At 45.5% G+C, this 25,718-nt stretch overlaps 1 protein-coding gene across 1 annotated transcript in view; it reads left to right on the top strand.

The window, feature by feature from the left end:
• Nucleotides 1-24,013: 24,013 nt before the first annotated feature.
• The window catches only part of ADRA1B (adrenoceptor alpha 1B), a 32,217-nt gene continuing 30,512 nt past the window's right edge, over nucleotides 24,014-25,718 (top strand). Inside the window, exon 1 of the mRNA XM_073649886.1 lies at nucleotides 24,014-25,267. Within this exon, the coding sequence (XP_073505987.1) occupies nucleotides 24,325-25,267 (943 nt within the window). The 5' untranslated portion in view covers nucleotides 24,014-24,324. The remainder of the gene's footprint in view (nucleotides 25,268-25,718) is intronic.

Consider the following 25,718-nt stretch of genomic DNA (forward strand, 5'->3'; position numbering starts at 1 on the left):
CCTATACCCGCTCACTGGGGAGAGTCCAAAAGTGCGCCCTTCGTCCGGAGTACCCTGGACCGTGCCTGCACCATAACCAGTAAAGGTACTGAAGCTTACCCCCGTGTGAGTGTCCGTCTTTCCTCCGGGACCATCCTGCCGTCTCTCCCCTGCACCACCATCCATTACACCCCACGCTGCCCTGGAGCTAGCTCTACCTGTGGAGAGCCACACCTTAACACCAGCTCCAGAGGACTGCTCCGCAGCGGCGGCACCCCTTAGCCACATTCCCCAGGTGGCGTCACGAACACTTTAAATCCCTTATAAATATTCCCCTTTTTACTGACCGCCCTGGGTCACGGACGGGGCCAGCCACCGTGATATCCCCCACCGGCATACACCGAGGCCCGGCTGCCGAGTACGCCACGGCCCAGGGGGCGCGTCAGCTTTGGCGTCACGAACAGGATTCCGTGCCCGTTGCCACCGGGTACTGTGCGCCTTAAGAGACAGTAATACTCACTGTGGTGAAGTTTTCCCGCCATTCCCGAGATTTCCCGCCTTTGTGCGCCATCTTCCTGTCGCCGCGCGGGAAGAAGAGGGGTGTAACCGCGAGAATCGGAGAGGCGTAACCGCTGGAAGCGCGCGAAGCCCAGGACACGCCCCGCCCCTGACGTCAAACCAGGAAGCGCCAGGTCCTGGAAGGAGCCCAGAGGACGCTCTGACGTCAGACGCGAGCGACGCAAGGTCCTGGAAGAAGACCGTCGCCCGCGGAGCTGCGGCCTACCCAATAAGAAAGTGAAGAAGGTAGGCTCCGGTTCACTAGGGGGGCGCAACTATGGCCGACGACCAGCAAGCCGCCGGAGCACCGGTTAACACTTCAGATGCCCAACCTGCGCCCGGCGCTGCACAGGCCAGAGCAGCCGCTCCACCAGCAGGGGTCGTGACCCTGTTGATACCCATGGCCCTGCCATCCCTGGATATATCCCTGGATCGAAATGGCTTCCCCAGTATAATGGCAAACCAGACACCCTGTCCGGGTTCAAGAGAAAAATATGCGGTGTGCTAGACATGTATTTTGTGACCGGTAAACAGAGAGCCGCCGTTGTGCTGGGACAATTGACTGGTGCCGCAGAGCGTGAAGTTGAAACCTGGCCAGCCGCAGACCAGGAATCAGTATCCATCATCTTTAAGAGACTGCAAACTGTGTTTGAAAACCGCACTGAGACAGATCACCGGATGAGGTTCTACCATTGTGTCCAGAAACCTGAGGACAGTGTCCGGGACTACGCCTGGCATTTACAGGAAGCCCTGCGGGCCCTGAAACAGGTTCGTCCAGCCAGCATACAAAGTGAAAATAAAATGCTGACGGAACAGTTCATCCGGGGGTTGAGGTCCCAGGAGGAGAGCAGAACTGTATGGTGGTGGGCCTTAGACCATCCAGATGCCACCTTTGACACCCTTAAGGACATGGCTATAAAGGGTCTGCAGCCCCTGGAAACATCAGATACTGCTATCCAGAGTTACCAGGGTGGGGCCACCCCAGTGCCCGCAGCACCCACTGCTCTTTCACTAACGGCGGAAACAAAGATGCAAACGGTGCCTCCTAGCAAGCTGGACAGCCTACGCTCTGAAGTGCGCCAGTTAAGTAAAACCCTGGCCACTGTCCTGAGCACCCTGCAGCTACATGAGGAGCTCGAGCTGGATGGAAGGATACTACTCGCCGACAGCCCTGAGGATGTCCCCTGGATGAGAAGAAGAAGAAGGACAACGCCACCCCGTAGGAGGACAACGCCACCCCGTGGGAGGATCAACGAACAACGTTGCCCTCCAGGAGAATTCATCTGCTACCGCTGCCAGAAGGCAGGCCACGCAGCGCGGAACTGTCCTTTAAACGAGCAAACCCTGGGGCCAAGGGCCGACACCCAGGAGAAAATCAAGCAGGCCCATCAAACTGGTACCATCGGTTCGTGGGAGGAAGACCTTTCCTGTCCATTGTGCTGGACGGCATCGCGACACCTGCCCTGCTGGACACTGGATCGCAGGTAACTATCATACCTGATGTCCTTTACAAAAGGTACTGGTCCGTAGATGAACTCCAGCCGCCAGCCCCGAACCTCTCCGTGTATGCCTCTAACGGCCTTCCTCTTAACCTAGTAGGGGTTAAGGATGTGACAGTGAAGGTGGGGAGAGCGGAGCTAAAGGACCAGGGACTGATTGTAGTGGAGTCTAACCCTGGTGATACAGACTTGTATATGATACTCGGTACAAATATTGTCGGTAACTGTTTGGGAGAAGTGTTGTTTTTGCTGACACCGCCAAACCAGGGCAGAGGAAGGTGCTCCAGAGGGAGATACGAGCCCTCCTGTACCAGCAACAGGTAAAGCTAACAGGTGGTGAAATTGGTAATGTACGGGTGACAGACCCGATACCCATTGTGATTCCCCCGATGAGTGAAATGCTGATTTGGTGTAGGGCAGCCATAGGTCTCAAAGGGCAGAACTACCAGGCGGTAGTGAAGGCCATTAGCTCAGAGCACAGACCTACACTCTTAACTGCCAGGGGGGTGGTTGATGTACGCAGTGGGAGGGTACCCGTACGTCTCCTAAATTGTGGGGAGGATGAAGTTAAATTACCAAGATACGCCACTGTTGCTAGGTTGTATACTGTGAATGATGAGGCCATACACACAGTGGAATCCTTGACCCCACCAGATACAGTGGAGGACAATGACTCCGAAGCTCAGTTGGAGGATTGGTGTCAACAGCTCCATGTTGGGACTGACGCCTCTCCTGTCCATCAAAAACAAGGTGTATACAGGGTGGTCCAGGAACACCCACTTGATTTTGGGAGGATTAAAGGGGTACAACATCATATACCCACAGGTGACCATCCACCCATCAAAGAACGTTACAGGCCAATCCCACCAGCACACTACCAGAAAGCGAAGGGAAATGTTGCACGACATGCAAGCAGGGGTAATAAGAGACAGCTGTAGCCCCTGGGCAGCTCCCCTGGTCCTGGTCAGGAAAAAGGATGGAAGCATGAGGATGTGTGTAGATTACAGACAGGTAAATCGCATAAAACATAAAGATGCATACCGTTTACCCCGTATAGAGGAATCCTTGGCTGCATTAAAGTCTGCAAATTACTTCTCTACCCTTGACCTCACTAGTGGGTACTGGCAAGTAGCAGTTGCGGAAGAGGACCGGGAGAAAACGGCCTCCACTTCCCCGATGGGACTCTGCGAGTTCAACAGTATGCCGTTCGGACTCTGCAACGCCCCTGAAACGTTTCAGAGATTGATGGAGTGCTGTTTGGGACACCGTAACTTCGAGACCGTGCTGCTATACTTGGAGGACGTGATAGTATACTCCAAGACGTATGAGGACCATTTGAAGCACCTGGCGGAGGTATTGGGATGAAATTGGTATGGGATGGAATTGAAGCCTTCCAAGTGCCACCTGCTCAAACAGAAGGTTCAGTACCTGGAGCACATAGTCAGTCCAGAAGGAGTAGCACCAGACCCGGAGAAGGTCACTGCCATCCAGAAATGTCCGGAGCCGAAGAATCTCAAGGAGGTACGTCAGTTCCTGGGACTGGTCGGGTATTACCGGAGGTTTGTAAAGGACTACACCAAGAAGGCTGCGCCTTTGCAAGATCTCCTGGTAGGACAGTCCCACAGAGGCAAGAACCCCCCCTTCCAGTGGGGTAAAGAGCAGGCTGAGTCCTTTGCAGTGATGAAAGAGATCCTGACTGGCGAAGAAATCCGGGCCTACCCTGACTACAGCCAACCATTCCTGCTGTACACTGATGCCAGCAACGAGGGACTAGGAGCTGTGTTAAGCCAGAAGCAGTATGGCAAAGAGAAGGTGATTGCCTATGCCAGCAGGAAGCTCCGTCCTACCGAGAGGAATCCAGAAAACTATAGCTCCTTCAAGTTGGAGCTCCTGGCCTTGGTCTGGGCCATCACTGAACGATTCAAGCACTACCTGGCCTCCACTAAGTTCACGACCTACACTGACAACAACCCCTTGACACATCTAGAGACAGCCAAGTTGGGAGCCATGGAACAGCGTTGGATGGCCCGTTTGTCAAACTATCAGTTCACCATCAAATACCGGGCAGGCCACAAAAACGCCAACGCCGATGCCCTATCCAGAATGCCTCACCAGTTGGATACTGAAGAAGAAGTGGATGACCTGGAGGAGATTGAGCTACCTGCCTTCCACAGAAATGGGATGGTCCACGAGCAGCGCACCTCCAGGAGGTATCGTGGTAAGACACTAAACCCTTTCCCTCATCACAGTTGGAAGGAGACCCAGGACAGCGACCCGGTTGTCAGCCGTATCAAAAAACTGATAACCCAGTAAGGTTCCTCCCTGGAGAAGGACGCTTCTCCACAAGCCAAGCAACTGTGGAATGAGAGAAGCCGGCTGTTCATCTATAGAGAGAAGCTGTGCCGAAGGTATGTCAACCCTAGGACCCATGAGATGGTATGGCAGATCGTAGTGCCCAGGACAGACATCCAGATGGTGTTGGAGGCCTACCACGATCAAGCAGGGCACTTTGGCTGGAAAAAGCTGGAAACTCTCCTGAAGAGTCGGTTTTATTGGGTTGGAATGTGGAGCTCCATAGAGAGGTGGTGCCGGAATTGTGGACCCTGTAGCCTCAGAAGAAAAGACTACAGCAGCCAGAAGGCACCCCTGCAGTCCATCAAGACAACCCAGCCCCTGGAGATCGTCGCTTTGGTTCACGTCAAGCTGTCACCCAGCAGGTCAGGCTACTCTTATGCCCTGACCATGGTGGATCACTACTCCCGGTTCCTGGTGGTAGCCCCCGTCAAGGATCTGACGGCAGAAACTGCAGCAAGGACGTTTCAAGCATACTTCTGCAGGCCCCATGGATACCCGGATAAGGTGCTGACGGATCAAGGCCCTGCCTTTGAAGCCGAGCTGTTCAAAGAGTTTTGTCATCTGTACGGGTGTAAGAAGATCTGGACTACACCGTACCACCCCCAAACCAATGGGTTATGTGAAAAGATGAATAATATAGTCATCGACCTGTTGAAGACCTTACCTCTAGAAGAAAGGAATCAGTGGCCAGACAAACTACCTGACCTGGTAGACCTCTACAATCACATACCTGTGAGTTCCACCAATTGTACTCCAGTGTACCTCATGAGAGCAAGACCCGGAAAATTGCCCATGGACCTGGAGCTTGGAGTGGTAGAGCCAGAAGCAGATATGTCCACTGAAGACTGGGATGTGACCCGACAGGAGCAGTACAAGAGAGTACAGGCCTGTGTCGAAGACAGTCTAAGTAGGGTGAGAAATAAGCAGGGAGCACAGTACAACAAGAGTGCACCAGCCGAACCCTTGACACGTGGAGAAGTTGTGCTGAAACGAAAGAGAAGAAGCCACAAGCTTGACGACCAGTGGGAAAGGGAACCTTACACTGTGTTGAATTCCAGATTCGACAATAGAAAAACCTGTCTAATTAGCAAAGACGGAGGAAGAACAACTGCAACAGTATCAAGAGACCATCTGAAGTTGTGCCCAAGTCCGCTGAAGCCCCAGGAGGAAGTGCCTCTCGCCGTACCGGAGGAGCCTAAAGAAGAAGTACTCCATACTGTCTTAGGAGATTTCCCGGCAGATTGGCCTCAACTGGATGGAGCGGTAATAATACATGTGCTACACTTCTATAGACAGCCAGAAGACTCTCCACTGCAAGCAAGACCTGTAAGTGCCCCAGAAGAGCCTGCTCAGGAAGAATCCCCAGAAGAAGGATCACCGGTAGAAGCAGAGCCAGTAGGCCCAGTAACCAGTGAACTTGCCAGTCCCGTAGAGAGGTTAAGGCAGTCTTGCAGTCCATCAACACATAGAGCGGAAAATAGCGCAAGCATCCACACTACACGCATTCCAGTACTACATAGGTCATCGCGTAGCACAAAAGGCCAGACCCCTGTCAGGTATAGAGAGTAAACAGAGGAACGCTGACAGTATAAATAGTTACCCAGTAGGGTATTGCATAATGTTTATTGTATAAACTGAAATTAAATATATGTGTTTATTTAGTTACCCGTAAGGGTATATATAAAGGACTCGGTGGCTGAGGATTGTGAGCAGCCCAAAAACTGTCATGTACATAGTTGCACTCCCTGGACTGCCCCTTAAGTGACCATGGAACAAAAACCTGTTTGGCGTGACGGAAGCCGTAGTCCAGCACCTGGATCACCTATGCCCTGTAGCCACGCCCAGGGCCTACGTTGAGGGTTTTCAGGCGGGTCCCTCATGTTCCTTCATCAGTGAAATGGACACCAGGTTACAGGACTTGCTGTGACTTAATTAATGTTATTTATAATTGCTATTATTGTATTATAATGTTACTTGTAACGTTCAATAAAAGTGCCTCCCATAAAGGGAAGAAATGTTATTGTTTAACCTGTTTTGAGAAAAATGCTTCAGTCCAGGAGTACTGAGTTTTACTAGGGGGGGATGTGGCGCCCTGCTACGCATTGGTGCCACAGAACCCAGAAGGGTGCATGGATGGACTTCTCCACAAGAGGCCCTCACACATTCACACACCTCCACCCTACCACCTCAGACCGGGAGAGGGAGCCCGTTAGGGATATATATAGGGAGGGTGGAGCCAGGCAGCTCAGTTAGTTAGTTCTAGTCAGACAGAGAGAGACTGAGAGCATGCTGACGCTAAGAGAGCAGCGAAGAGGCAGCAAGCTGGCTGCTGTGCTTAGGCGATCCGAGTCCTACAGCACATGTGAAGGCCTAGTGAGGGCCCTGAGTGGCTGAATGCGAGAGGAGAAGGAAGAAGTAGCGAGGGGGCAGAGGAGCATACCAGGCTCACCCCGATATATATACCAGACATCGGGTCCGCGCCTACAGGGACCCTTTACACCCAGTAGGAACCACCGGAACCCCTGGAGGACTACAGGTCCCAGGTTCACCAAATGCTGATTACAGTACCAGGGCTAGGAGTCACGGAGGCCTCAGCGTCCAGGGAGAGTGATCTCCAAGAGAAAGCCCTACCACCAGGTCAGCAGGTGCAAAGAGAGACAGTAACCAAGCTAGGCCTAGCTCCAGGCAGGTCAGAAGCTTAGCGAGTAAAGCCACGGATCAGGAGGCCCTATACCCGCTCACTGGGGAGAGTCCAAAAATGCGCCCTTCGTCCGGAGTACCCTGGACTGTGTCTGCACCATCACCAGTAAAGGTACTGAAGCTTACCTCCATGTGAGTGTCCGTCTTTCCTCCGGGACCGTCCTGCCGTCTCTCCCCTGCACCACCATCCATTACACCCCACGCTGCTCTGGAGCTAACTCTACCTGTGGAGAGCCACACCATCCCTGCTGCCGTAACACCAGCTCCAGAGGACTGCTCCGCAGCGGCGGCATTCCACAGGTGGCGTCACGAACACTTTAAATCCCTTATAAATATTCCCCTTTTTACTGACCACCCTGGGTCACGGACCGGGCCAGCCACCGTGATATCCATCACCGGCATACACCGAGGCCCAGCTGCCGAGTACGCCACGGCCCAGGGGGCGCGTCAATTGCAGGTGCACTGGAAATGACCAGCAAGACATCCCCCCAAAAAGGAATGGTTTTGCAAGTAGTGACCACTGAAGACTTCTCTTTCCTTATCATTCTTGACTGATTATTCTCTAGTTTTGCTAGTGTCCTCATCACTACTGGTAGCATGAGGTGGTATCTGCAGCCCACTCAGGTGGCACAGGTAGCCAAGTGTTACGCTCGCGCCCGGACTGATTGGCGTGAGCGTGATTAGTGATCCCACTGTACCATGAACCGAGGAGTACCTGGAGGGGCGTAACTAAGTACTAGCAGGTTGGAGCGCCGGCTGGATAGGGTCCAGTACAGACTGGGAGACAGGAACAGAGCCGCAGATGCGGTAGACAAGCAGAGCGGAGCGAAAACCGCAGGTGCGGTGGGCAAGGCAGAGCAGAGCGAAACAGCCGGAGCGGTGGACAAGGCAGAGCAGAGCGAAACCGCAGGTGCAGTGGACAAGGCAGAGCAGAGCGGAACCGCAGGTGCGGTGGACAAGGCAGAGCAGAGCGGAACCACCAGTGCGGTGGACAAGGCAGAGCAGAGCAGAACCGCCGGAGTGGTGGGCAAGGCAGAGCAAAGAGAAGCCGCCGGAGCGGTGGGCAAGTCAGAGCAGAGAGAAACCGCAGACGCGGTGAGCAAGCAGAGCCGAACAGGGCTGAAGGTGCAGGCAGAGAGGACTGGGCTCTGTTCTCATGGAACAGACTGGAAAATACAGGAAGATGGCTAGAACACAGGAGGTAGATACGGAGGAGGGGAAAAGGGACAAGCAGAACCAGATACACACAAGGTACTTACAATGAAGTAGCGAGTGGACACAAAACTCACAAACAGAAGTACAGAGATGATGAGTTGGAGTTAGGTGCAGGTTCAGACACTGCAGGAAAAGGGAAGGTACGGACATAGAGACAAACAGGTAACAGGCTAGGAGACAGTTCAGACAGGAACTGATACTGCAACGAGATACAGGAACGAGCCTGGGTATACAGCCCCTAGAGTGGCGGAAACAGACTAGAAGTCACAGGTAACAGGCCTAGGTATACAGCCCCCAGAGTGGCAGAAACAGACTAGAAGTCAGAGATAACAGGCCTGGGTATGCAGCCCCCAGGGTGGCAGAAACAGACAAGATACAGGACAAGACCTGGAAACTCCGAGGCAAGGAGCACACTGATAGATAGTGTTGCTCAGGCACCTCCTTCTGGGTGGAGGGGGTTTAAATATCCAGTGACTCACAGCAATAGGCTGGCGACGCATTAGGAGTGCGCCCACAGCAGCTATAAGAATCAGGAAGTAACCGGGCCGCCGCCCTAAGCAATCAGACAAGAGACATGCACACAGCATGAACTGGAGCAAGGTTTGCAGGCTGGACTGATGGGTAAGATTGCAGTCTTGCATAGTGGGAGGTGATGCACTATGCAAGCACGCCGCCAGTGATGTTACACCAAGCTCTTTCAGGAAGGCACATCCATATGTGTTGTTACTAAGAGGATCAAATGTGTCTCCCAGCACATTCTCAAGAGCGTGGCCAAATACCAGGACACTGTCCTGCACACCGAAGGGTATCAACCCAGCAGCAGGACTGGTATCTGCTCCTTTGGATGAGGAGGAAAAGGAAGAACACTGCCATAGTTCTACAAAATGATCTCTAGAAAAAGACCACAAGGGTGGCTTGAGGCCCTGATGTCCCATAGTAGGACCTGTGATAACAGTCCAGCACTATGGAGCTTGATTAGCATCTGCCAGAGAACACCAAAATTGGCAGGTCCATCATTGGTGCCACTTTTTCTTCACAGATGAGAAGAGGTTCACTCTACGCACATGTGACAGATGATTAGGGAGATATGGTGAAGGTTATGCTGCCTGAAACTTCAACTACCGTGACCAGTTCGGCAGTGGGTCAATGATGGTCTGGGGAGGTATATCCTTGGAGGGTTTCACAAACATCCATGTGATAGCCAACGGTGCCCTGACATCTGTTGATGAAATTCTCAGAAACATTGTCAGAGATCACACAGGACCATGGGTTCCTTCAGGTCCCCTATTGCCAGAGTGTTGAGACAATTTTTGGATGACAAAGACATTGATGCCGTTGAATATCCCTCAGGTACCTGACCAACTGAGAGTTTCTGGGACACTACGTATCAGCGCATCAGACAACACCAAGTAGAGCCACAGAGCATGGCCAGACATTGCCGGGAGTGTATACAGGCACATGGGGGTCATAACACTATTGAGTTACTTTTTGAATTTCCATGATGATTTTCACTCAAGTTCTATCTGACTGTGATTTTATTCTCAACGATTTACACAATTTATATCAGTGAAGATTTTCAACTTCAATCTTTTGTTCATCGAGATCCGATGTGTGATTTACTACGTGTTCCCTTCATATTTTTTTTTAGCTGCGTATGTGTAACCTTTATACATTTTTCACTAGTTCTTATCTCTGTATTTCAAGACTTTGGAACTTTTGGCAGCCAAAAATGAAGTTGGAGAATGGAGAATTCCGAGCACCCAACAGAAATGTTCAACTTCTTGGCTATATCAACGATCTGATGAGTGGGTTACATTCACAAAGCAAACTAATGAAATGCTGCACAATGACTATGTGTTTCCATCTACAGGAAATACCGCTCCATATTAATGACTTTGTATTATTTACTTTATATTTGCATTATTAGTTTTCCTTTCTACCCATTTTACATGCAGTCATTGTTTTATTGTTTTCAACTTTTAATAAATTATTAATGAAATAAGTCGTAATTTTAGACAAATATTGATTGTTTTTGGTGAAGAGTGATGGACCTGGATAGAAGACCGAGCAAGAAGTTTATGTGAAGAACTGAGGTTGTAGGTTGTAAATGATCACCTTGGCAGGTTAATGATGCAACAATATTTTATTACTTACATCAAGGTTTTACAACAACTCCAGGTAAATGGCCAAAATACAATTGTCTAAGTCCACAAGATCCCCTCCCCGGGACAGTAGTTGAACTGTCTTTGTGTCAGGCGATACTCACTGTTTCCCACCTTTTGGTTGGCCCACAGATTTTGTATCTCCAGCCAGTATAGTCTGTATTCACATTCCACAATCCTCCAAACGACAGATAAAAGGATAGAAGCACAGGTATCCAGTAGCAACAGTCCTTAAGAAAGCTTAAATCCAAACGACAGATCCCACAACTGTAGCACGTTTACCCAGCCTAGTTGGTAACTGATCTCCAAAACTCCATAGGCCACCCATCCATCCATAGTAACATAGTTTTTAAGGCTGAAGGAAGACTAAGTCCATCTAGTTCAATCCATAGCCTAACTTGTTGATCCAGAGGAAGGCAAAAAAAAACCATGTGGCAAACACTAAGCTCCACATTGGGGAAAAAAATTCCTTCCCGACTCCATACGACAATCAGACTAGTTCCCTGGATCAACGCCCTATCAAGGAATCTAGTATATATAACCTGTAATATTATACTTTTCAAGAAAGGCATCCATGCCCTTCTTAAATTTTAACAGTGAATCACTCATTACAACATCATGCGGCAGAGAGCTCCATAGTCTCACTGATCTTACAGTAAAGAATCCCCGTCTGTGATTATGATTAAACCTTCTTTCCTCCAGACGTAGAAGATGCCCCCTTGTCCCCGTCTCAGGCCTCAGAGTAAAAAGATCAGTAGAAAGGTCTTTGTACTGTCCCCTCATATACGTGTACATAGTAATAAGATCACCCCTAAGCCTTCGTTTTTCCAAAGTAAATAACCCCAAGTGTAATAACCTGTCTTGGTATTGCAGACCCCCCAGTCCCCTAATAACCTTGGTCGCTCTTCTCTGCACCCGCTCTAGTTCAGCTATGTCTTTCTTATACACAGGAGACCAGAACTGTACACAGTATTCTAAGTGTGGTCGCACTAATGACTTGTATAGAGGTAAAATTATGTTCTCCTCATGAGCATCTATGCCTCTTTTAATGCATCCCATTATTTTATTTGCCTTTGTAGCAGCAGCCTGACACTGGCCACTAAATGTGAGCTTGTCGTCCACCAATACACCCAGGTCTTTTTCAGTTACAGTTTTGCCCAGTGTTTTACAATTAAGTATATAATTATACATTTTATTTCCTCTGCCCAAGTGCATTACCTTACATTTATCCCCATTAAAGCTCATTTGCCATTTATCAGCCCAAGCTTCTAGTTTACATAGATCCTCCTGTAATATAAAATTGTCCTCCTCTGTATTGATTACCCTGCAGAGTTTAGAGTCATCTGCAAATATTGAAATATTACTCTGCATGCCCCCTACAAGGTCATTAATAAATATGTTAAAAAGAAGGGGGCCCAATACTGACCCCTGTGGTACCCCACTGTTAACTGAGACCTAGTCTGAGTGTTTTCCATTAATAACCACCCTTTGTTTCCTATCACTGAGCCAATTCTTAACCCACATACATATATTTTCACCTATCCCCATTGTTCTCATTTTATGTATCAACCTTTTGTGTGGAACCGTATCAAAAGCTTTTGAAAAGTCCATATACACAACATCCACTGCATTTCCTTGGTCCAGTCCAGAACTTGCCTCCTCATAAAAACTGATCAGATTAGTTTGACAGGAACGGTCCCTCGTAAACCCATGTTGATATTGGGTCATGAGGTTATTCTTCTTCAGATACTCTATCATAGTATCTCTTAGGAAACCCTCCAGGATTTTACCCACAGTAGATCCTATCCCTTCGATGTAATTCCACCAACTCCCTGGACTAAACATGTAGCTTCTTTTCCTCACTCCCTGGGATCAGCCCCCTGGGTGGGCAGAAGTATTCACACCTCCCCCCCAAAGCTAAGTGTGAATTAGTGGAGGTATTTTTTCTCAGGCAGAACCCATCACCTGAGACTGCATGTGAGATTCTCTGTGGTGATGGCTCCGCAGGGTCTACTCTTCCCATCCACACAATGAGCCTTGTGACTGAGAGAACAATGGCTTAAGGCCCCTGAGATATGGTCACTGAATGGAAGCATTGATTCCTGAAGCTGAACACTTTATAAATGAAATTAGTGTACCTAAACAGACGAACAAGTAGAACATTAATAAAACACAGCAAGCAAATCTCTCATAAAACACAATAATAAGATTGATAGAACCGGTGCTCCATGCTGGAAAAGTCTGCACTCCTTAGAGCCGTGGACTCCGCTCTACGTGAATTGGTTCAATAGTCTTGGAACAAGGCCAGCTCCTCACAGTTTGGTTCTGACTACACTGAGGAACAAAGTCTAAAGAATCCATGGTCATCAATGTCAGATCATTGGGGGCCTGATCAGCTGTTTTCAGCTCCGGCGATGGCCGAATGTGAACAGTGAACAAAGCCGAATAACATGAATAAGAGTTAATCTACAGTAACTTGGTGAGGCCACTACACAGTGTATGGAGCCGTGCTATGCAGCTTTGTTCACTATTTCCATTCAGCTGCCGCGAGAGCTCACAACAGCTGATCGGTCCCCTCCATCCCCCAAGGATGGGCTTCTGGGTTCAAATCCGACAATATCTGAATGGAGTTTGTATCTTTCTTCCATTCTCTCCAACAAAAAAACCTAGGGCTCCATTCATCAATTTAGATTTTTTTTAAGTAAATTGTTTTTGGCCTTGTAGAATTTCTTGATGTTTTTTGCGCCTAATTCTTCAAAATGGTTCCTGAATTTTACGCAAAATGAAAAATACTCTTCCTTTTTGCGACTTTTTAGTCCTCTAAAATGCTGCAAAATATGAGAAAATTTTTCAGACATACATGAAAAATATTTTCCATTCTGGAGTACGTTTGTGCGAACATTTTCGTTTTTTTTTTAAAAAAGTTGCAATTGACAAATCAGCCAAAAATCCCCAAACACTGTCCGAAATAATAATAATAATAAAAAAAAAGTGAATATGTATGAAAAAAACTTAAAAAAAGGTGCAAATACAAAGAGTAGGCACTAATGACAAACAAGTAAAAAAAACACCTAAAAAAAAAGACCTCAAATGTGGCGAATGCAATAATAAATCAGGTCTATAATGATTTAGATTTTGAGAACCAATGAGGATAGTGAGTGACGAGGTCTATAAGGAGCTGTGATTTATATGAAAGTATAATAAGTAGTAAATGTGTCTATGTGAATTTCACACTTCAGACAACCTGGCTTTGTCTGGACACTTTTGCAGCAACTTATGTGTTAATTAAACACTAAATTTCCCATTGTCTCCGAGCAAACAAATACAAATACAAAGTATTATTCACATATTGTAGAATCCAAACTCTAACGACTTCTTATATCGTTATCATAGGTTACATTTTATTAATTAACCTATTTAATAAAAATTTCACAAGTAGAGACTTTGGTAATGATGTCATAAAGGGACGTGTCAGCGCAAATTACTGATATTTATTTATGTGTTCACCTATCATCACAAAGTCATTCATTAGGTAGTTGTACATGTATTATGTAAATGTAGCGCAGACAAGTTTGGTGTCCAGTTTGTGTTTTCTTCTATGTTCTATCCAGGGTGCCAAATATTGGCCACCAAAAGAATATGCCCTATAGTGGCCAAGTATCAATGCCATACAATACAAAGTTACAGTGCTCAAAATAAAACTCAATATACAGTGATCATACAATAGTATTAGGCTACAAAATGTCTAAATAATCTTCCTTCCCGACATCCACCATATATGTTGAGTCCCGGGAGTATTAAACAGCTTACAGCCACACGAGGTGGACGAAAAAGTCCAGCGTTCATGATGGTAGTGCAAAGCCCTGTGAACCTCTCCTATCTGTGACATCCTGAAGACTCTTCTGATTAGTGGTCAATGTAAAAACGTAGAGGTGCCCTACTAATCAGAAGAGGAATGACATTGGTAGTAGTTGGTTCACATTGGTCTAGTCTAGTGGTCAAGGACTTCCGACATGGCCACTGGACGAGGGTCCTGCAACTCTTTTTGTTCAACGCTACCACTTGGTACTAATAAAAAGAACAGCTCACCTCATTCAAAAAGTAAGCCGTCATAAAGCTAAGCTGATGATAAAAATTACAAATTTTCAGGTGGCGACCAAACCCAAAAAGTTTATTTTTTTTAAGTAGTAAAAACATAAAAATGTCAAAGATTTCAAAATCTGAAGCACAAACAGGACTTCCTAGAATGGTAATTTTACAACATCGTATAAGGGATCGCAGGTTCAAGTCCCCTAGGGGGAGCCAAAGTCTACCAACTTTTTCCAGTATGGATCGCAGGTTCAAGTCCTCTAGGCGGGAGCCAAAGTCTACCAACTTTTTCCAGTATGGATCGCTGGTTCAAGTCCTCTATGGGGGAGCAAAAGTCTACCAACTTTTTCCAGTATGTTGTTAAAATCTGAAAAATAAAAAACATATTTTGCTGTTTTAACTACTAAAATTATATAATACTTATCACATACGATGAACGCTAGAGTTGGGCTGATAGATTTGAGGGACACCGGTCCATCAGCAAGGTCAGTAGTCTCCAGCCACTGGATGGGAGGTTCAATAATCTCTGACTTTCCGGAATCTCCAGCGTGGCTTTTGATTAGCCAGACTGGTGCAACCTCACCATTGTGGCGTAACGCACAAATGATATCACGCCAGCCCAGCTAATCAAAACCTGAATCGGGGACTCTTGAAGGTAAGAACTTCTTTACAGTGGCCAGAGACTACTCATCTGGCCCATGGATCGGAGTCCTGTGATTCGATCCAATCAATCTAATGAACACCAAAATGGTGGGGGGGGATATCAAAATGGCAGAATTGCAGTTTTTTGGTCACTCCACTTCCCAAAAAATATTAAATACAAAGATATCAGAAAGTGGTATGGACCCTAAAATGGTGCCAATAAAAAGTTGAGCTTGAGTCTTCATACACTCTACCAACCGAAAAATTAAAAAAGAATTCTGGGAAGGTGAGAATGAAAAATCGAAAGTGATGAAGGAGGAAGGACCCACTGGGACTTTGTTGCCCAAGGGCCCGCATAGGCCAGAACTGGAAATGATCTCAAAAGGAGAACATCAGCAGAACAACCTGTACAGAAATTACTTCACCTGAAGCAAGGGGATAGATAGAAGCGTATTGAAATTGTCTCTTGGATATGATCTTGGATGGCCATTGCAAAAAAATCATCGAGCCAAGCAAGGTAAAGTTTTTTTTTTAGTGGCTTTTTTTTATGTTTTATGTAATTTATTGTCCTGATACTTAGAAAGACAGCAAACATTTAAGTCCGGAACAGCGCGGTCTTCTCCAAACGGGCACACGCCCATGGCACTCGACTCAACGCCTTTGCCAAATGTCTTCTGTATAAACACTGACTCAGCTCTAATGCCCCCGGGGGATATTACTATAACCTGCTCTTCCCACCACCAGCTCGGCACAGTCGCAGGCGTCTCAATTCATCCGATACTCCTTACATGAAGATGTATTTGTGAAAAGTCTTTAAGGTACTTAGGAAATGTTTCTCTAAAGGTCAATTTATGTTACTACAAGGAGGATCAAGTTTCCAACCACGTTCACTGACGGAAAACTATGAAGTATGTCACCGCAGGTCCATGCGTGTAAATATAATCTATAAATCTTCAAAGAGACACCGACATCTCTTCCAGGATTTCCAAAAGACCAATTCCAGAGCATCTATTACTCCTCCTGGAAATGTATAAATACATGGACAACTAGACGTTACCATTCCCAATTGTCAATAGGGTGTCTGTATAAAGTAAAGCCTTGTTCAGACAGGTGTATTTCAAGGTCCGTATAAGGACCACAGGTCTCCTGGTCTGACCTTATAGCCTCATAAACACGCATGAGGCTGTTATTAAAGAAACCCACTGTCAGTCGGGGCATGGTGGTCCGTACATGGTCCATAGAATGTGCCCACCTGAATCCAACCTTAGGGAGTAACCGTTATTTTAATTTTTTTCCACCCATAAATGAATAGTACACGTGAAAATATGCAACTTTTTAATATATCTTATTAGAGAAATCCACTTTTTTCTCCTCCTGGACTGATCATTCATTATCAAACCTGCTGGTAAAATCAGAGAATTCAGATTTCCCAATTACATTCTCTATGGAGAACCGTAACTGTCTTTTCAGGGAATTATCTCAATGTCTGTGTCTGCCTCTAGCTCCTCCTCCTCCATAGAATCTTAAAAGCACCAACTGTCATATCATTATTCAGCTCAGTACCATTACTACAATACCAAGCTTCTCTTTTCTTTTTTTATTTTAGTGGCGGAAGAAAAATTCAGAGTTTAGTTAAAAAAAAAAAATTTATGCATATTCCCATTTTCTAGGACACATAATTTATTTCTCTGTCAATGGAGCTGTGTGAGGTCTGGCTCTTTGCGAGGAGAGCTGTAATTTTTATTTGTACCATTTTGGGGTACATAGAATGTTTTGATAGCTTTTTATTGCATTTTTTTGGAGGAGGTGCATTGACCAAAAATGGCAATTCTTGGGTTTCAAATTTATTTATTTTGCTTAATGGCATGTACCGTATAGGATAAATACCTCTTTATTTTTCTAGATCGGACATTTACAACGAATACATTTGTTTATTTTTATTTTTTAATGTCTTTATTTTTAAAGGGGGGAAAGTTGATTGATCTGATTTTTTTAGGGGACTTAACCTGTTGTGTATTCAATAGTGCACGCCTTAAATGCCACTGTCAGAAATTGGTAATGGGGTAATGTCCAGACATGGGGTGTAATGATTGCCATCACAGAGGGTCTGACCGCAACCGGGCCCGTGCCGGAGCTGTGCATGCTGACGCCAGCATCAATTTCACCAGGATGTGTGTCCTTGGATGTAAATTCAGCTGAAATGTATTGCAGCGCATGGACCCCCTGGCTCCCTGCACTGCAATATAAGCTGCCGTCCAATCAGAAGCTTGCCTGTGACAGGCGGCACATGGCAGTAACATCATGTGCTGCCAGTGCCGGCACACCAAAGTCACCTGCCGGCTTCTGTGCCGGATAGAGAGGGGGACGCCGAACGTCTTTGGAGTGCTGGAAGGTAAGAATAATCGTTTGTTTCTTCTGGAGAAGAACGGAAGGGGCCCAGGATAGGGGCATTATGCCAGGAAGGGGCCCATGATAGGGGTCAGGAAGGAGCCCAGGATAGGGGCCAGGAAGGGGCCCAGAATAGGGGCATTATATCAAGAAGGGGCCCAGATGGGTGGCTTTATCCCAGGAAGGGCCCAGGATGAGGGACATTATTATAGGATGGGGCCCAGGATTAGGGCATTATTGCTGGAAGGACCCAGGACAGAGCATAATATTACTGAAACGGCCTGAATGGGACAAAATTACTGGAAGCTGCCCAGGATCGAGGACATTATTATAAGAAGGGGCTCAGGATGGGGGACATTATTACATGATGGGGAACATTATACAAGGAAGGGGCTGAGGATGGGGGACATTATTACATGATGGGGAATATTATGTCGGGAAGGGGCTCAGGATGGGGGACATTATTACCTGATGGGGAATATTATATCAGGAAAGGGCCCAGGATGTGGGAACTTCATTATAGCATGGATTATACAGGAAGCAGCCAGGACGGGAAATATTATTACATGGGGGGATGAACATGCATATCTTTATGGAATCCAGAATGCTACAAGGTCCCATACATCTAAACAAAATTCAGATGGGGGACAAAGTCCAAATTTTGCACGGGGGCCCATCAAAGCCAAGTTATGCAAACTGTGTACAGATATTTACTCAATTTCAATCTATCAAGAACACAATTACCCATACACCTCACAACACTCATTCAGCTGACAACTTTTACTCCCGACTTTCCCATATACTTGGCCATTTAGCTGAATATTTATGTGTTTTCTAGGGGGAGAAAGTCACGGCCAGACAGCGTCTCTCGAAGAAGACCAAAAATATTAGGTGATTAAATTCAACAAGCCTGGTCCTTCTTTCCCCTTTATTAGCTGTTGGGGGGAGAGTCGGAAGTCCCCCATAAACATCAGGCTATCCTGCTGAAAACAGAGGGTCCCAACTACTTTTCTCAAACATATATAGGGGTCCTCAGTGTTAGATATCACTCCCCCACTCCCCATTAAACTATGTTTTTTTGGGACCATCACAGCACATCTCCATCTACACACAACCTGTGCATGTCCATGTTTACTACAATGGTCCCCAAAGTCATCCCCAAATGGGGTCCTCTTTGTCTAGACCACTGGGGCCTTGTTGAATTAGCGTCCCATTTTTGTCCAATCATCTGGCAGGACAGAGTGGCTTCTCCATGGCTTCTCCTCCGCCTCCGCTATCACTGACTATCGGCCTTATCCATAGCTGATCTACAGAAATTATGAAGTCCCGTAGACACATCAGCTGAAAAGGGATGGTCCCCTTTCAGAAATGTTTTTTCCTATAAGCTTCCTTAGTAGTAAAAAAACAACTATTCTTTACTCACTTTCCCCTGGTCCAGTGCTGAGTCTCTGCCGCTGCCCAATAATCCCTAATAAAATGCAATATAACCAGAAATGTGCTCCAGAAATCTCGACATCACTCAGATATATCAAGAAGCACCCGTATTGGCAAAATTATATGGAAAAAATCATGGATAAAAGTATTGGCTCAAACACAGTGGTAAATATTCATGTGGGCCTATAGGGGCATTGACCGGAGGTAAACTATCATTATAAGGATTTACTTCTGCATTTAATCTATTGATTTAACATATTTCCCTTTAATTGATTTCACCCTTTCAACGATGCAATAATTCATTATTGACGCTGATAATAATTTACGGTCACATTTACGAGTCACTCAATAATGGATTTACATACAATTTATGTCACAATGATCCCACTGATCCGTGCATAAGTGCTAAATATATATACAGTGGTGGCCAAAAGTATTGGCACCCCTGCAATTCTGTCAGATAATACTCAGTTTCTTCCTGAAAATGATTGCAATCACAAATTCTTTGGTCTTATTATCTTCATTTAATTTGCTTGCAAGGAAAAAACACAAAAGAGAATGAAGCAAAAATCAAATCATTGATCATTTCACACAAAACTCCAAAAATGGGCCGGACAAAAGTATTGGCACCCTCAGCCTAATACTTGGTTGCACAACCTTTAGCCAAAATAACTGCGAACAATCGCTTCTGGTAACCATCAATGAGTTTCTTACAATGCTCTGCTGGAATTGTAGACCATTCTCCTTTGGCAAACTGCTCCAGGTCCCTGATATTTGAAGGGTGCCTTCTCCAAACTGCCATTTTGAGATCTCTCCACAGGTGTTCTATGGGATTCAGGTCTGGACTCATTGCTGGCCACCTTAGAAGTCTCCAGTGCTTTCTCTCAAATCATTTTATAGTGCTTTTGGAAGTGTGTTTTGGGTCATTGTCCTGCTGGAAGACCCATGACCTCTGAGGGAGACCCAGCTTTCTCACACTGGGCTCTACATTATGCTGCAAAATTTGTTGGTAGTCTTCAGACTTCATACTGCCATGCACACGGTCAAGCAGTCCAGCGCCAGAGGCAGCAAAGCAACCCCAAAACATCAGGGAACCTCCGCCATGTTTGACTGTAGGGACCGTGTTCTTTTCTTTGAATGCCTCTTTTTTTTCCCTGTACACTCTATGTTGATGCTTTTTCCCAAAAAGCTCTACTTTTGTCTCATCTGACCAGAGAACATTCTTCCAAAACGTTTTAGGCTTTCTCAGGTAAGTTTTGGCAAACTCCAGCCTGGCTTTTTTATGTCTCGGGGTAAGAAGTGGGGTCTTCCGGGGTATCTTACCATACAGTCCCTTTTCATTCAGACGCCGACGGATAGTACGGGTTGACACTGTTGTACCCTCGGACTGCAGGGCAGCTTGAACTTGTTTGGATGTTAGTCGAGGTTCTTTATCCACCATCCGCACAATCTTGCGTTGAAATCTCTCATTAATTTTTCTTTTCCGTCCACATCTAGGGAGGTTAGCCACAGTGCCATGGGCTTTACACTTCTTGATGACACTGCGCACGGAAGACACAGGAACATTCAGGTCTTTGGAGATGGACTTGTAGCCTTGAGATTGCTCGTGCTTCCTCACAATTTGGTTTCTCAAGTCCTCAGACAGTTCTTTGGTCTTCTTTCTTTTCTCCATGCTCAATGTGGTACACACAAGGACACAGGACAGAGGTTGAGTCAACTTTAATCCATGTTAACTGGCTGCAAGTATGATTTAGTTATTGCCAACACCTGTTAGGTGCCACAGGTAAGTTACAGGTGCTGTTAATTACACGAATTAGAGAAGCATCACATGATTTTTCAAACGGTGCCAATACTTTTGTTCACCCCCTTTTTTAGGTTTGGTGTGGAATTGTATCCAATTTGGCTTTAGGACAATTCTTTTTGTGTTTTTTCATTGAAGACAAATTAAATGAAGATAATAATACCAAAGAATTTGTGATTGCAATCATTTTCAGGAAGAAACTGAGTATTATCTGACAGAATTGCAGGGGTGCCAATACTTTTGGCCACCACTGTATATATATATATATATATATATATATATATATATATATATATATATATACAGTATATACATATTTACAGTATATATATATATATATATATATATAAATTTTTATTTATTTATTTTTTTACCGTAACTTTCCAGAGACCAAAATGGCTAAGTGGCCCATACATACCATATATAATTATAGGTAATCATATATTAAGATAGGGCTGGAAGTTTCTTACAGTGGCTTAGTTATGAACATGAGAGGCTTCCAGCAAAAAAAAAGTTCCCCTCAATTGCATGTTTGTCTTACCACAGGAATTTGTCTCGGAGGATTAATTCTGCGTACAATTATCAACCTCGTCTTCATTGACCTTGCAAGGGAATATGGTGAACCTCGCAGTTTTTAGCGAAGGTGCTTTAGATTCTGTGAAAACGGAAAATAAATCCCACCGTATAGCAATCTGTCAAGGCAGGGGCAACACATACACATTGTGGGCAGAACCCGCTAGTTTTGCTTCTCGGAGTTTTGGCTGAGATCAAGTGTAGAGTCTTCTGGTGTCAGTCCATTTGGCCTCAACAGCTAATGTAAAAGTTCAGGGTGTACGCCGGGTGGTTTACATGGTCACCCAGTTTGGTGACCCCTATCTCAAGGATCTATGCCATGGGACGGGTAGTTTGAGAGCCCAAGATGCAGAATTGTCCCAAGAGTTGTGACGCTGAACTCATTGGGTGATGGAACCCACTTGAGTTTCGCGGAAAACTTACACACACTTCAACTTTCTTACTTTAGAGCAGACGCCTTATTTTGGACCATTTGTCTAGCATGGGAACAGTCAGTATTACACTGTAAAACCTCCAGAATGTATTTTGATTGTGTGTCACCCTTTTCACATGGACTTTTTGGAGTGGATTCCCTCCTAATTGGTCTAGGGGGAGGTATGTAGTCACCAGGTTCTTCTCCTCCTTGCAAACCGGCTGTCCTCTTTTTGGGGGAGAGACAATCTAGATCTAGCTCCTAGTCCTTCTGGGGTGGTAACCACAAGCACGAACATCTTTCCCTAAACTTCGGTGGGGGAGGCCATCAATCATTGACCTTCTGGTCTAGAGGCATGGGGAAAGTTTTATTGGGGGCCCATCTGCTTTCCCACTTTATTGTGGCACTATTTCTGGGTGACGAGCATGAAAAAAAGGCCTCCAAACACACATTGGATAAAAGTCTGCTGAACCCATTGGTTTGGTGGGATCAGAAGACCAGCTAATGTGTATGTGGGCCTCCTAACTCTTCCCCATCAGATAAGGTTGGGGAGAGTAGGATTCGGTCTGTTGAATTCCAATGTCCGGTCTGTTTGCTCGGTGCAGAAATAAGCCACTGTCGAAGGCCATATAATGTCCAAAGTGTCTCCATCTGAGCTCTGTCGGGGTTTCCTTTGTTTTTCGTCGATTCCAAAGGAAACTCGGATGCAGTGCTCAGCAGAGAGCACTGTATTTCTGTGAACCTATCGTAATGCGTATGGCCAGCATGAGACCACAACTCAGGTCCCATGGCCAACCATCGCAGCATCCCGATCACACCATAATCAAAGGGAATTTGGTTGCGTGGCCAACTGCACACATGCCTTCAGAAATACAAACCTTGATGCGACCAAATTGAGGACATTTTTGGCCATGCGTTTTATACCCAAAGGCTGCAAGATTTAATGCCACTGTGTAGAGGAGTATCATTGATATTGCTATTGATAAGGTATCATGTTACAGCTCTGCTCACTTGTTCTCTTCTTACATTGTGCATTGACAGTGCGCTCTGTTGCCGGAACATCTTTTCTGATCAGAACCAGTGAGAGAGTGCACTGTCACTGTGCACTGAGAAGAATGCCGCAGGTCAGTTTACGCTGAATAATAAAGGAGCACAGTGGGTATGAGATCTCTATAAATCCCATCCACTTTGCTGGAACTATAAGCAAAAATATGCAATGTCAAAAACTGACCAAAAATCATCATGGGCACAGCCTTAGACCTCATTTACACATCCGTGTTGAAACAAGTACATGAAAACATGGTACCGGTGTCATCAGTGTGTCCGTTTTTTACCATCAGTGTGTCATCAGTGTTTTTCAAGGATGGATAAAGAAATAAAGTAAGAAATATGTGCAACACGAATTTCCGAATGAGGCCTTAGGGTAGCTTCACACATTTCATATTTGGTGCAGATTTGCATGCAGAAAATTCTTAAGACTCATAAATTACCAGATAAGTAGATGAAACTCCAACAAATCTCATCTACATATTCCTGAAAATTTCTGCAGAGAAATTTAATTTATTTGTTCGTAGTTTTATTTAAATATCAAAAAGAGACAAAAACCACAGCAGAAGAAAGCTTAATAAAAATGCATGGAAAACATAAATAAATAAAAATGCAATTAAAAAATTAAGGTATTTGGTACAGAAATGCTGCTGAAAATCCGCAGCATCAAAAACGCACCCTGGCAACTTTGCCTTCCAATACGTTCACATTGCATATTTGCTTCAAATTTTTTTGAAGAAAGTTCTACATCTGCCTTATTCATCTGAAAACTACCCAATGGATGCATTCTTGGAACCAAGTTGCAAAAATTTCTGCAACATCATCCGCAGCGTGGGAATTCACGCTTTGTGCAGATTTCACCCTTTGCAAATGGAAAAGGTGAAATTTTCAATAAGATCTATGCCAAAATCATGCAGATTTTGCTGCGAAATACGCAATATATGAACTTACTCTGGCTCTCATCTTGCAGTTAACCACTAAATGACGGAGGTAGCCAGAGTCTCTTGTTAGATAATAGTCTGCAGATCCCTCAGGTCTTGAACATAATAATTAAAATCCCTGATCCAGCCCTGACTGCAGCTGTCACTAAGATTTGTTTGCCTCGTTGCTCCCTCTAGCGGCCACTCCAAAGAATCTGGCATTGGCAGTGATGTCACTTCTAAGAAAGGCAGCTGCTAAAAGAGATTTTTCTTAAGATCCCTGAGAAGTGCCGTTAGTTAGTGGAGCAGCATGTCATCCCACCTACAGCTCAGCCTTCCTGACCATTTGCAGCCTGGCTCTACATCAGTGGCTTCTAGATGTCAATCTGTTCCAGGTGCAACCTTGCAAAGGAACTAGAAGACTCCTCAGAAGAAGAAGTTGGGCATGTATTTCTGCCATGACAATTTGAGCAACTTCACATTTCTCGTAGCTCTTCTTGTAAAACTTTAAGGTGGCATTACTTGCTTTCAACTTCCCATCATCCAAGCTATGGAGGACTCATTGAAGATGCCTGGTGAGAACTCATCAATTCTGGAGACTTCACCATGGAGCAATATAAGTTCCATATCGGATAACCACACTGACACCAATAGGACTGAACCTATAGACTTTACCAGGGCTATGCTCCTTGGATTCACTCTTGGAGCCTTCATCTGTGTTGCCATAGTGGGCAACATCATGGTCATCATCTCTGTGGTCACCAACAGGCAACTGAGGATCCCAACCAACTACTTAATAGTTAACTTGGCCATTGCTGACTTGCTTCTAAGCACCACAGTGCTACCCTTCTCTGCCACCCAAGAGATTGCCAACCGCTGGATCTTTGGCAAGATATTGTGTGACATCTGGGCTGCAATGGATGTTCTATGTTGTACAGCATCCATTTTCAGTCTTTGTGCCATTTCCATTGACAGATACGTTGGGGTACGTTACTCTCTTCGATACCCTATTATAGTGACCAGGAAGAGGGTCTTATTGGCTCTGTTGGGTGTCTGGATCTTGTCCATAGTGATCTCCATCGGACCATTACTGGGGTGGAAGCAGCAGACTGTTACTCATGCCTCAGGGTGTGAAATCACCACAGAAACTTTTTATGCCATCTTCTCCTCATTGACTTCCTTCTACATCCCCTTGATTGTCATCCTGGTGATGTATTGCAGAGTCTACGTGGTGGCCAAGAGGATCACCAAGAACCTAGAAGCAGGTGTCATGAAAGAAAGCATGGACTCCAAGGAGCTGACTCTGAGAATCCACTGCAGGAACATGCACGATGGGTCTCCGAACAGTAAAAGCAAAAATCATCAGCCTCGCAGCTCCTTATCTGTAAAATTACTCAAGTTCTCCAGGGAGAAGAAGGCAGCCAAGACTTTGGGAATTGTAGTGGGCTTGTTCATCTTATGTTGGCTACCATTCTTCACAGCTTTACCTTTCGGTAAGTTCCTTTGCTATTTTATTCATCAGTGGTAGTAGTGAGATCACTTGATTTCATAAATCTCCTCACCAATATCTTCAACTGGATTTTTTTCTTAAATTGTTAAACTTCTGAGGATTTTAGGGCTCATTCAGACATCAGTGATTTTTCTCGGACGCAAAAAAATAGTCGGAGTTTCATCAGCTTTTGGTTAGTGTGCCGATTTTTACCATGAAAGTTTCATCAGATGTTTCATCCATATTGTCAACCGTGTAGCATCCATTTTTTACGTCCGTGTGGCATCAATTTTTGTCCTTAACAAGAATTAATTAGTTATATCCATGAAAAAACTGATGTTTGAACAAGCCCTAAGGATCTTATATGGTTAGTATGTCATCTGAGGTCAAAAACGTCTTCAGCCAAATGAACCGATATGTTACTTGTCAAGTTAATGATTGGCCTTTAGAATGAA

Source organism: Phyllobates terribilis, unplaced genomic scaffold, assembly GCF_046119375.1.
Source record: "Phyllobates terribilis strain yellow unplaced genomic scaffold, ASM4611937v1 Scaffold_10__3_contigs__length_209671492, whole genome shotgun sequence".
Lineage (NCBI taxonomy): Eukaryota > Metazoa > Chordata > Amphibia > Anura > Dendrobatidae > Phyllobates > Phyllobates terribilis.